Source organism: Scomber scombrus, chromosome 14, assembly GCF_963691925.1.
Source record: "Scomber scombrus chromosome 14, fScoSco1.1, whole genome shotgun sequence".
Taxonomy (NCBI): domain Eukaryota; kingdom Metazoa; phylum Chordata; class Actinopteri; order Scombriformes; family Scombridae; genus Scomber; species Scomber scombrus.
The window spans coordinates 1,757,626-1,769,748 of record NC_084983.1 but is presented as its reverse complement, the minus strand read 5'-3'; the positions used below and the strand labels follow the sequence as shown (position 1 = coordinate 1,769,748).

At 39.1% G+C, this 12,123-nt stretch overlaps 1 protein-coding gene across 1 annotated transcript; it reads right to left on the bottom strand.

Moving 5' to 3' along the window:
• Positions 1-583: 583 nt before the first annotated feature.
• Positions 584-10,577, bottom strand: vps11 (VPS11 core subunit of CORVET and HOPS complexes). The gene is made up of 16 exons (XM_062433656.1): positions 10,408-10,577; positions 9,564-9,712; positions 9,344-9,479; positions 9,106-9,269; positions 8,649-8,896; positions 7,290-7,491; positions 5,899-6,050; positions 5,552-5,738; positions 5,268-5,411; positions 4,235-4,432; positions 3,346-3,507; positions 3,112-3,245; positions 2,634-2,836; positions 1,800-1,971; positions 1,301-1,523; positions 584-1,139 (listed from the first exon to the last, which is right to left on the bottom strand). Exons 1-16 carry the CDS (start codon positions 10,547-10,549, stop codon positions 975-977), a joined length of 2,781 nt encoding a protein of 926 aa, XP_062289640.1. The 5' UTR covers positions 10,550-10,577; the 3' UTR covers positions 584-974.
• Positions 10,578-12,123: the final 1,546 nt, after the last annotated feature.

The window sequence follows — 12,123 nt, the reverse complement described above, 5'->3', positions numbered from 1 at the left end:
TGTAAAAGTCTTTCTGAATAAAAAGGTTTTAAGGCCCATTTTAAAAGAGCCTCAGGTGGTTAAGAAGGCTGTTCCACAAGCTTGGTGCAGCAGAGGTTATCTTATCTCATTTTTCTCCAACACATGTAGAAAACAAAGAACTGCACTGACTGTGTTAAACATGTACATTCATGTAAACTCACAGTTGTAAAAATCCACTTTAAAAAGTAAAACTCAGCTCATTTGCAACAATAAGTGTGGCTTTTCCATAATATGGAAAAGAGGATGAAAGAACAAGTTGTGAATCAGGTTTGACGGAGAGAAGGCTGGTTTCCTGTGATCCAAACGTCCTACACAAGTCAGAACCTGAACAACCAGTTTGATTCAGAACAGAGAGCATTACAGCAGTGTACCCAAGGGACAAATGACAAATATGTAATGTCATGCGAACCGATATATGATAATCATATAATGGATGTAATAAACTGAATGATGTCATCATATGACAATTTAGGTGTATTTTTACATCAGATTGAACAAACTGCAAACCCCAGAAGTCTAACAAAGAGACAAGACTGTATGAAGAAAACACACAGAAGGATGAGACTATTCACAATTTTATTCATCAATTTAGTTTGACAGACATTAAATATTTCATTAGTGACAGATGACTGAATGATTTTTCAGTGTTGTGTGCAAGATGACATACAAGCAAACACACCAAAGCAAAACTCTCCAAGATGTGTTTCAGAAAGGTTTTAAGACAGAATTACACGTTTGAACCTAAAGAAGGTTTTTTACTCGCGTCAATAAATCATGACTCACACTAGGAACGCGTTTATGCAAGTTAGTCCATCACAGGTACTAAAAGCAGGCAGCAGCAACTGCTGCTAAATAAAGTGGCATTTCATGCAGCAGAGCATGTGATCAGTGATGTGTAGCTGGACACAAAATGCCTTCTCAGGTATTCACACCATAATCACAAGCTGGAGTTTCTAGCAGTTTCTCTTGGTGTGGATGAGAAGGTCTCTCTGCAGGTTCACCTCTAGACTCCCAACTGTTTTGCTGCCAGGCGGGTCAGTGACCAGAGTCAGTTTATTAAACACCCCTCGACCAAAATAGTCAGCCACCACTGAGAAACCGTCGTTAGAGCTCCGTAACTGAAAAACATAGGAAAGAAACATGAAGTTGCATTTGTTCAAACATTGCCGTGATGTGACAGTAAGCACACTGCACCACAGTCAACTGCTGAAATATAATTACACTATAAACTCATTTCACCCTTGTGTATGAATTTGGTTCCTGGTTCATGTACTGTTACCTGTCTGTTGAAGTGGTCGTGCAGGTCTCGTTTCTGGTCCTGTGCCCGCAGCATGTCCATGACTTTGCGGTTCTCTGGAGTGCACGTTGGGCACTCTGCCTCGCTCTCTGCGTAGCTTTCGAAGCAGTGTTGGTGGAAGGAGTGGCTGCACAGGAAGTGAACGGAGGGCAGCTCCAGCGGGCTGTTGCACATGTTACACTTGGTCTTCTGGAATATCTTGGCACTGTGTGGAAATATTGAGGTTAAGATTTACAGTCGTATTAGGCAACCCATGACTCTTTTTTGATGACATCAGCACAAGATGTTTGGCAACCGTCACCGGTCACCAATCCCACTTCTCTGAGCTACAGTGACTGTAACTGACAACAGTATAGTCACTGCAGTGAGGGTAATAGAACTATTCAGTACCACAGAAAAAAAAACTTGAATAAATAATAAACATTCATCCTTGCAGTACAAAAGTAAGATTCCTGTAAATTCCCTCCTCTACGTGACCCACCTGGTTTTGAGTTCCTGGATCTCGGAGCGGAGGTGAGAGGTCTCCTCGCGGTACTGTCGGATTTTGCGTTCGTCGTCCTCGATCTGCTGGCTTTCTCTCTGCAGCTTGTTGATGAGGTAGTCCTTGATGACGGACAGAGTGGCCGTCGAGTTGTGGGCCAGTGTCTGCACCACTACAGACACACACAAACACACACAGTCATCTCCCATCAAATACCGTACACACACCTTCTTTCAACTGATTCTACTTTGCAAAGTACAGCTGCAACGATTCACTGATTAATTTCCAACTATTTAATTCATCTCCATTTATTCTGATGATTCATTAAAAGACATTTTTAAGAGGAAAATTATTAAATTCTGCTTCCAGCTTCTTAAATGGGAATATTTTCTGGTTTCTTTAGTCGTCTTTGACAGTAAAGTGAATATTTCTGGGTTGTGGACTGTTGGAGGGGGCAGAACAAGACATTTGAGGATGACGCCTTTTACTTTCGGAAAATGATTGATACTTCTCACCATTTTCTGACATGTTATAGAACAAACAGCTGAACAATTATTCAAGAAAATAATCGATCATTTTAACCTGAATTGAATCTAATGTGACTTTTTTTTTTTTTTTTTAAATATTATTTTTGGGCTTTTTGCCTTTATCGGTGGCAGAGAAATGGGTATGACATGCAACAAAGGTCCCTTGCCGGACGTGAACCAGGGACATTGCGAGTATATGGCATGTGCTGTAACTACTCAACAACGAGGGCGCTCCCTAATGTGACATTTTGATCACTATCCAAACAAATATGCATTTAAGTACGAAATCTAATTCTCATCATCTCACCGAGTAACGGAGGCATCAGGTTGTTTTGGTCGATGTGATGCAGGACCTCGCTGATGTAGGCCTTACAGTCTTCTTCTTTTCTAGCAAAGTATCCCAGCGCCTGCTCCCAGAGGCATCCCTCTTGGTCTCCGTAGCGCTTGCAAGCCTCCACCACTTTCCCATACTCCTCATTCTGCATGTGGTAGTGCATAATCTGCTGGTACCTGCACATGAATGCAAATTATATCCAATGTATCATCAGTAAAGTAACAGGCAGAGAAATGTCTAACAAACACAGCTTTGAGAAAAAATGTAATGTATTACTGGCACACCTCTAGGTTTGTCATTCAGTATTAATTGCCACATAGAAGCAGTGAGTAATGAGAGAAGTTAAGAGATGCTATGATGTGCTTCACTAGCACATTAATGGATTCATACATATTCATTCATACACATCCGTTCATGCATATTCAGGTGTTGCTCTGTCTCCTTCACTTACAGCTTGCCCTTCTCATAAAGGTAGAGGACACCTTCTTTGAAGTTGTGCATCTGGCAGAGGACCAGAGCCTTATCGAACACCGTGTTGTCACTCCTCAGCAGCGACACAGCTTCACCCTGCAGGACCTTTTTTCTCTGCCAAAAAATGAGATCATTAGCAACTGAATTATGTTTAGATCCAGCTGTTAAACACCATTTTACATCTTTGTGGCTACTCTGTGTGTGTTGCACTGACATCAGGGTCTTGTTCGTGTGCCCAGTCTTGCAGTCGTAGCTCAAGCAGTGTGTCATAAACACCCTGTGGAGAGCGGGGGTCCACCTCGATCATGTGCTCCAAGAATGCTTTCAGCTCTCGAGGGTTGTTCGCAAAAATCGGTATGAATTCCTCAGAGTTGGCCTGAAGATAAAAGAAACGGACAACACGGTCTTTGTAGAAAACTCAGAGAAATCTCTCACACACACAGTAACTGTATTTATTGTATATCTATATCTATATATAGATATATGTATAGCAGCTTTCATACAGGTGAATGTAGTTCAATGTGCTTCAGTTGATTGACAAGCTGATAACAAGACAGAACAAGTGTAGACCGAGGACTACATTAAGATAAAACATTTAAATAATAAATGTTGAAGGAACAAAAAAAACTAAGAAAAAAGAGACCAATTTGAAACCAATACACACAAGAGAAAAAAGTAAAATAGATAATAAATGCATACTATTTTTATAAAGTGTATAAAGAGTGTGTATATAATTGGGTGGGTGAGGATAATATTATCAAATTTATGTATTTTAATTTCTAGAAGGAATGACAAATACGTTAAAAGGTTATTTGTATTGTGTCCTTGCTCACTTCAATGAAGAATTTAAAAAAACAAAAATTAATAAATAAAAATAAGAGGGAATAAGACAAAAAGTTTATTAAAAGTTAGAGTGAAAACCAGGTTAGAATAGAATAAAAAGACAAAAGTAAAAATGAAATACAAAAGATAAAGTTTAATAAAAGCTAGATTAAATGAAGGTTAAATAAAAAGATAGAAACTTGTAGAATGATCATAATCATAATAAAGTAACAGGAGTTAAATATTAAACACAAAAGACATCAGCAGTACTGCACACAGACCTTATTGACTCGATTCCTGTCCAGGCTTTCTTTCTCAGCAGTGTCTCCACTCGGTTGGTAGTTGGTACATAAACCCTTCAGCAGCAGCGTGGTGCCTTCAGGAACGTGGTGCATCAGAGTCTTACCGTAACGCTTCATGTTGCTCTCAGCTTGTTCAAAAGGTAAACGTCCAATGTAACGCAGGCCTTCATGGTAGTTCTGAGTTTAGGAGGGAAACAGTAAGATAATAAACATATGTACTGCTCTTTTTTTTACCAGTATCAGTCGGACCATAGTTGTAATGAATTTCAGAGATTAATCTGCCTATCCAGCGAGGTTTCAGTTCACTCTCACATGCTCAATATCTGTATAAGAGTCATCAAATCGTTATTCATCACTGTTGCAAAGCTGCATGTTTTTTTTGTAACAATTCATCTTTCAATACATTTATTCTCATCAAGCTAACAGGTTAGGACACCTCTGGAGCTCTCCTAAATATCAACCAGGATAAGAGTGATTCCTGAGCTGAGAAATGCTTTTACTCTTGTTCTTAAAGTTGGACCAAAATAGACTTTCTTGACAGCTAGGAGTAATGTCGCACTCTGTCATACTTGATAAATACAGCCCTTGAAGTTAAACAGACAGAGTACATTTCTTGTATGATTTCTAAATAGATTCATGGATGACCGGCATAAGAGATTCTGCCCACACTGTAGACAGTGAATACTGTTGATTGTAGCAGTGTCTGTGTGATTTGATTTGACTGATGTATGACTCAGAGAATAAGTGGTGTTCTGGCAGCATATCTGGATGCTGTTTACATCTCAACATCTTTATATCGGAGTGAAATATTCGTAGTGATTCCTTATTTATAGAGTAATGGAGAAACAAGGAAGAGCTTCAGCATCACTGGATCAGCCATAGTAACCATAGTAAAAAAGCTGTCACTAATGTCAGCTGGTCACAGAGTGGACAAGAACATCTAAGCATAGACAGGTGAATCTCCATACATTTCTCTAAGGAAGGTTTGTACATCTACTGTCATGGTTTTTACCTTGAGGTCTTCCAGTTGGATCTTCAGGTACCACTCATGGTGCATGTGCTTCTCAGCCAGGAAGACAGCGTGGCTGTGGTAGCTCGCCTGCCGGAGAACCTTGATGGCAATTTCAACATCAAAGTGGACCTCGCTCTCACTGCTCTGTTGAACATACAGTACATATGAAGATGAAGGTGTTAGAATACTGTACGGAAGCCATGAATGATCTGTTCATTAAGAGTATTGGCTTTAAATAAAGTCCAGCAGTTTTTTTTTTAGGTGTGTTTGTCCTCAGCACTCACCTTAATGAACTCTTCCAGTTTGGAGCTGTCCTTCAGCTTGGTGTAACAGTTGAGCAGCAGTGTGGTGTGGTCTGCGTTGGCCAGAGACTGTCTGTGCAGAGCTTGCAGATACGCTGTCAGGTTGTGGATCCTCTGAGCATCCAGAAACTTCCTGATGACGTAAGATGGCTCCAGTTTACCAATAGTGCTGTTGGAAAACAGTGGGAGACCGGTCAGCAACCAGTGCTACATTCAAAATCTATCTCTGACATACTTTGAACACTTTTACATGGTGTACTAGTAAACAACATGTTCAAAGATGGACATCTAAACCCTCAAATATGTCCAGTCAGTGATGACGTAATTACCGGATGTACTGCTGGATGGCACCGTCATGATCTCCCTTCAGGTAGAGGTGGTCACCATACTGTCTGAAGATCTCTGACAGTCCATCACTGTCCAGGTGCTGGCTCTTAGCAAGGTTTATGGCCATCACAAACAGGTTCTTCTTAAACAGCATCTTCAAAAACAAACAGTCACCAGGTTGATTTAGAAGGGATCCAACTCTTTATTACTGTTCATCAACAAGTTATGCATCATCAAAAGGCTTATGACTTTCATGAAATCTAATCCTGTTTTTGAGTCTACAACGTGAGACAACAGTTATTTTCTGCATTTTTTCATCATCCAATCAGTCTTTGTTTTTATAGGGGAATAATGGAACATTCAGGAGCTGCAGGTGACAGGTTGCACACCTCCAACTCTTCAGCAAGGTGACCGACTCTTCACTGTGTGCTGCTGTTGTATGGGAAATGACTCACGTGTGAAAAGATGGAAAAAGATAACTGACTGACTTCTTTATCAAAAGAAACAGACACAACACACACCAGCTGCTCTTGTGTTGTACTTCTGATATAAAATGCTGCCTTTTCCTGTTTCATGTTTCTTTTCAGCAACATACAGGAAAACATCACAGCATGAAAACAGGTGTTTGTAAAAGTATACTGTACGAGGGGCTGTGTTCATGTGGGTGTGATGTTTAAAATGAGACAGGTGACACAATGAAATAACAGATTATTGCATTTAAACAGCAGTTTGTAGTACTAACAGACTGGATTTGACAACTTTGGAAAATGATGACGCTTAAGCTTGCGGACCCCCACTTGCACTATGTATGGAACCACATGAGCATCTGTGGACTTGTATGTGGACCACAGATGCAGTTCCATACATACTACAACACAGAAGGTATGACTTGTGCTTTACAATATAAGTAATGGAGGATACAATCCACAGTCCTCCTTCTGTGTAAACATGGATTTAAAAGTTGATGTGAAGCTAATATGAAGCTTCAGTCGTCCAAATGAGTCAAATCTTCATCTTCTATGTTTCAACGTTAGTGTTTTTAGTAGCAAAGTCTTTTTGTTACTATACTTCCACCACAGCTCAACAGGGAAACACTAAGAGGGAATTTGATGCTAAAAAGACTGTAAATGTGTCAGATATCACTTGATATGACTAACTCAGACTGATGAAGCTCAATAGAAGCTGATCATCTACTTTTAAATGACTGTGTGGACACACATTTAGTCCTCCATCACTTCCATCGAAAGCACATTAGAAGGAGATCTTTTAATAATCAGTATGAACAGGAGGAATGATTACAGACAGGAAAAACATCTTTCACTGTTGGTTTAACACATACAAAAATTGTGAACCTTTTCCTTTCAGATACAGAGCTGGTAGGTTTTACACTCACCTCCAGTTTGGTCTGTGTGTCTTTCTCCTGAAGAACAAACATTTTCCCGTCTCTGGTGAGGATGTAGAAGGATCCCCACTCCGCCACCACATCGATGACATCATCAAAAGAGGCACTGTAGGCGATGAACTTGTTGTCTAGGTCATAGATGGTCAGAAGCTGTTTGTCTGATGGAGAGCTCTCCCTGCTGCCAAACGCTGTCCTGAACACAACATCAACACTGTCAACATGCATCTGTATGTGAGACTTCAGTAGAGCTGCAACAATTAGACTAATAATAATAATAATCTATCAGAAAATTAATCACCAAACATTTTGATGATCAAATAATTGTTGAGTCATTTTTAAAGAACAAATCCAGCTCTTTCAATGTGAATATATTCTGTTTTTCTTAGTTCTCTATGACAGTTAACTGAATATATTTGGGTTGTTTAATGCTGATAAAGACAAAACAACCTTTGAGGACATTACCTTGGGCTTTAGGAAACAGTGACCAACATTTTTTCACCATTTTTTAACACTTTATAGACCGAGCCACAAGCCATAATACTCTTAAATGCATAATACTGCACTTTTGCACATATACACAACAAGCTACCTTTTAAAATTACTTCTAATTTATTAAGATTTTATTAGGCTCTTTATTTTAGTATAGCAATGGTCTTTTTTAACTGCTGCTGCTTTATTATCTTTAATTGTTCTTATGTGTTCCTTTGCTATGTCATGTTATTTATTCTATGTCATTTGCACTTTTGTCCTGAGACACGCAAGTTTGTTCCACTGTATGTATTAAATAGATATGGTGGAATGACAAATACATAAACTTGGACTTAAACTTGAACAAATAACTGAATCAATTAATGAAGAAAAAGGTAATTAAATAATGATACTGAAATGAATCTTTAATTACAGCTCTAGACTGGGAAAGTTGATTATTAATTATTAGTCCTTCAAACCAAGGAGCACCATAACCCTTCACATCATTCTCAATACTGTCAACAAAAGCATGATCATCACTAATGGAACCATGCTCTGTTTGAAACATAGCTGACATTAAATAACATTTTGAGTATAATAATGTACCTATACGTGAGATTCAGCTCACATTACATTATAATAACTGGACATTTCAGAAAAAGACTCATTTGCTCTACTTGTGTTTTGTAACATTATAACACATGGTAACACATGCCTTTTAAACTATATGTTCAAGATGTGTTTTTGTAAGTGTCACTTTGAGCCTGTGACCATCTACAGAGCACAGCTGAACACAGCCTAAGCCCTGTTATTGATCAACCCTGACGTCATACCCATAACAATTGCTGCACCTTCATCTAACCTACTCGGCGCTGTCCTTACTTGTTGGGTGACTTTGCGTCTTTAATCAGTAAGAACAGATATCCTCGATGCCAGTGAGCCAACAGTTTGGTTCCATCAAAGGCAAAGCAGGGCCCTCGTTCATCGGGCTGGTACAGGTACACGCATTCGTCTCCCGCCACAATGAACTGGGAATCCTGGGAGGGATCTGCGAGGGAGGAGCAGCGCAGCCCACAGCCGTGTGTATCCAGCTCTACTTTGGGATACTCCTTGATGGACAGGGTGTAGCACTGAGAGAGGAGAGAACCAAGGCAGAGGAAGCAAGGTCAGAGAATTACAGCCAATAGAATGGAGTCATAAAAAACCTCAGAACTTCAGTCATATTGGTGTATGATGATATTTGTGTTGAGAAAGCCATTACACTCCCTTTAAGACGAGCTAAGTAAACTGTACACTTGAAAGGTTTCTCCATGCATCCCATGTGTTCTTCCACACTTACATGGACTTTCTCCAGAGTGGCAACAAATAGATGTGTGACCTTTGCCACCTGGCGGAAGGCGAGGCCTGTGACGGGGATGGTCCCCTCGTGCAGAGTAAGAGTTTTACTGTGACGATCTCTGGTGATGTCACCTTTAGTCAGAACCACACTGCCGTCTGTGAAGCCTGTTGAGAAATACAGTGTGTTACTGTGATACCTGGAGAAACACACAGAGAGCAAACCTTTCCCTGAGTCTTACCAATAGCCATGAAGTTGAGATTCTCATGCACGCTGAGGCAAGACACTTCAGTCGGTTTGTTGCCAGGAATTGCAGGAAAAATCCTAGTGCAGAGAGGATTCCCACTGTCTCTCTTGTCCAGGTTCCAAACTTTTACCTGTGGAATGAATACAGACTCAGTATAGTGGTAGTGAAAACAACCGCTCTGTGTTTTAGGAGGACTGGAGGACTTCACACTTACTAGAGGGTTTATTCCATGTTCATCCTGCCCCACTGATACCAGGATGCTGTGCTGCTTCAGCTGGTAGAGATGCGTCACCCGTAACTTGTAGGCCTGAAAAGACGCCAACTGCAGGGAGCGTGTCAAAAGCCAGATCTTGCCTTCCATATGTAACATTATGGGAGTTAAGGGCAGTTATATTCAATCAGAGCAAGAGATACTGTAAGCTGCACACATATGCTATGTGTGGAAATTCAACAGTGAACATTGGTATAGTCGGTTAATAGAACATGTTCCATTATTTAATAGTTTGCCTTATTGACTAAGCTAATTTACATATGCAGTCCCTTGGTAGGTCACAAGTAAAACTTAATATAATTACAGAGAGTAGTACATTATACACACACACACACACACACACACACACACACACACACACATATAAACAGTGTCTGTAGATAAAGTGGAATTTACAGTAAATATACATATCATATAATGCTACTTATATTGCTAATGTATTGCTATTATTATTGTATTAAAGAGGAGTGTACAGTTATTAAACTAACTATTCTTCCGTGTATTACATGTGAGCCGAACTGGTAGCAACTATAACAACACAACAAGTCTAACATTAGCCCGTTTGTTCCATATACCAGAACATAGCCTGTCTCTGTCTGCTCATTTACTGTTCATATAAACATTCTTCATTAATAAACGCATTTCTACAGCTGACTTGTTTGTTTTCAGCTTTAAAACACAGACCCAATAAACACATTTCTACAGCTGACTTGTTTGTTTTCGCCTTTGCTGAGTCTGGTTAGCATCAGCTGTCATTAGCAGAGCTAGCTGCTGACTTAAAGGATATCTCCCAGAACAATGTGACCCCGTCCTGAGTCACACGCAGATATTCCGTTAGGAAGAGCAAAGTTTTTCCCATTATCTCCAGGATCCTTCACCGTGTCTTTGTCAAAGAACACGAATTTTCTCCACTGTAGAAACGCTGCCATTGTATTAGCGTTAGCGAGCAGCTAGATCGCTGTCATGTGACACTATGGTCACATGAGCAAACCGGAAGCCTATATCACATTATATTGTACATAACCCATCCATGATCGTACTGGAGTTGTTAAACCTCACATTTCATTAGTAAACAGTTACTTTTACAAACGTATTACTTCTTTTAACTATGTGTTTGCCTCTTATTACTTCTTAATCTGATTGTGCCCATTAAATGTCAGATCAGAGCCAAATGTAATAATACAGGCTATATAATGAAAATGACTGAATGACACTTGATGATGAATGAAAACACATGATTTGAGTTCTTGTCTGTGATATGTAAATATTAACAGATCATTTGGACTATGCTGAGATGAGCCACTAGGTCTGCTGGTCATACCTATAGTTAATTCTACTGAGGAAATTGAGTTTATCCTATTCAGTTATGTTAACGGGAGTCTATTATATTTTTTGTAATGGAGTTTATATTATGTAAAATTATGTAATTCTTGGAAGCTATGTGATATTTACGTTGTAATGTTTTCAGGGATGTATTTTGTATTATAGGCTCTTGTTGTTGTGTCCTTTGTAAAACGCTGGTTTTAATGGTCACGTGACCCATGTGTATTTAAGCCCTATCACACCTGTGGATGCTCTTGCTGCAAGAAGAAGAAGCTGCAGGTGAAACCATAGAAGTCTATGGTTTTCACCTATATATATATATATATATATATATATATATATATATATATATATATATATATAATACATTCACTTCTGACAGTCACAGTAAAGTCAGTTCAGTTCTTTCAGTCAGAGGTGTCAAACTCTTTATATTTAAGGATCACATACAGCCCAATTTAATCTCAAGTGGGCCGAACCAGTAAAACCATTGCATAATATCCTATGTTATATTATATATAACTTTACTATAGTTAACCATCTATTCATAAAACAGATGACAGACGTCTTAAGAAAAATGAATCCAATTTCAACAATCTCAGCCTTCAATCAATCAATCAATCAATCTTTATTTGTATAGCGCCAAATCACAACAAAGTCATCTCAAGGCACTTTACACATAGAGCAGGTTCTAAACCGAACTCTTCAGGAGACCCAACATTCACAAGTGCATCAATATTAGGTGTCAACGAGGCAAATTTGTCTTTTAAATCTGACTCATATTGCAAGTCAGTTATCTCAAGTCAGATGTTCTTGACTATGAATGGTGAGCGAAAATAAGTGAGAATAGCATTAGAGGTGCATTTTGGAAAAATTTGAATTACTTTAATGTAATTTTCATACTCTGCAAAGTTATCCAGTTGGCCGGATTGGACCCCTTAGCAGGCCAGTTCTTTGACGTTACTGCAACCAACCAGCACCTGATCAATAATACTGGCTGTGCATGGGGAATTCTCTTTACTTTAGTAATATCTATCTATCTATCTATCCATCTGTAGATTGTAGCAAAATGAGATCTTGTTGTATGAGCTGATAGTTTTTGTTATTACAACAGCTGATTCAATATATAATCATGTATTACATATCAATAGTATTAATTAACATATAACTTACTTACATT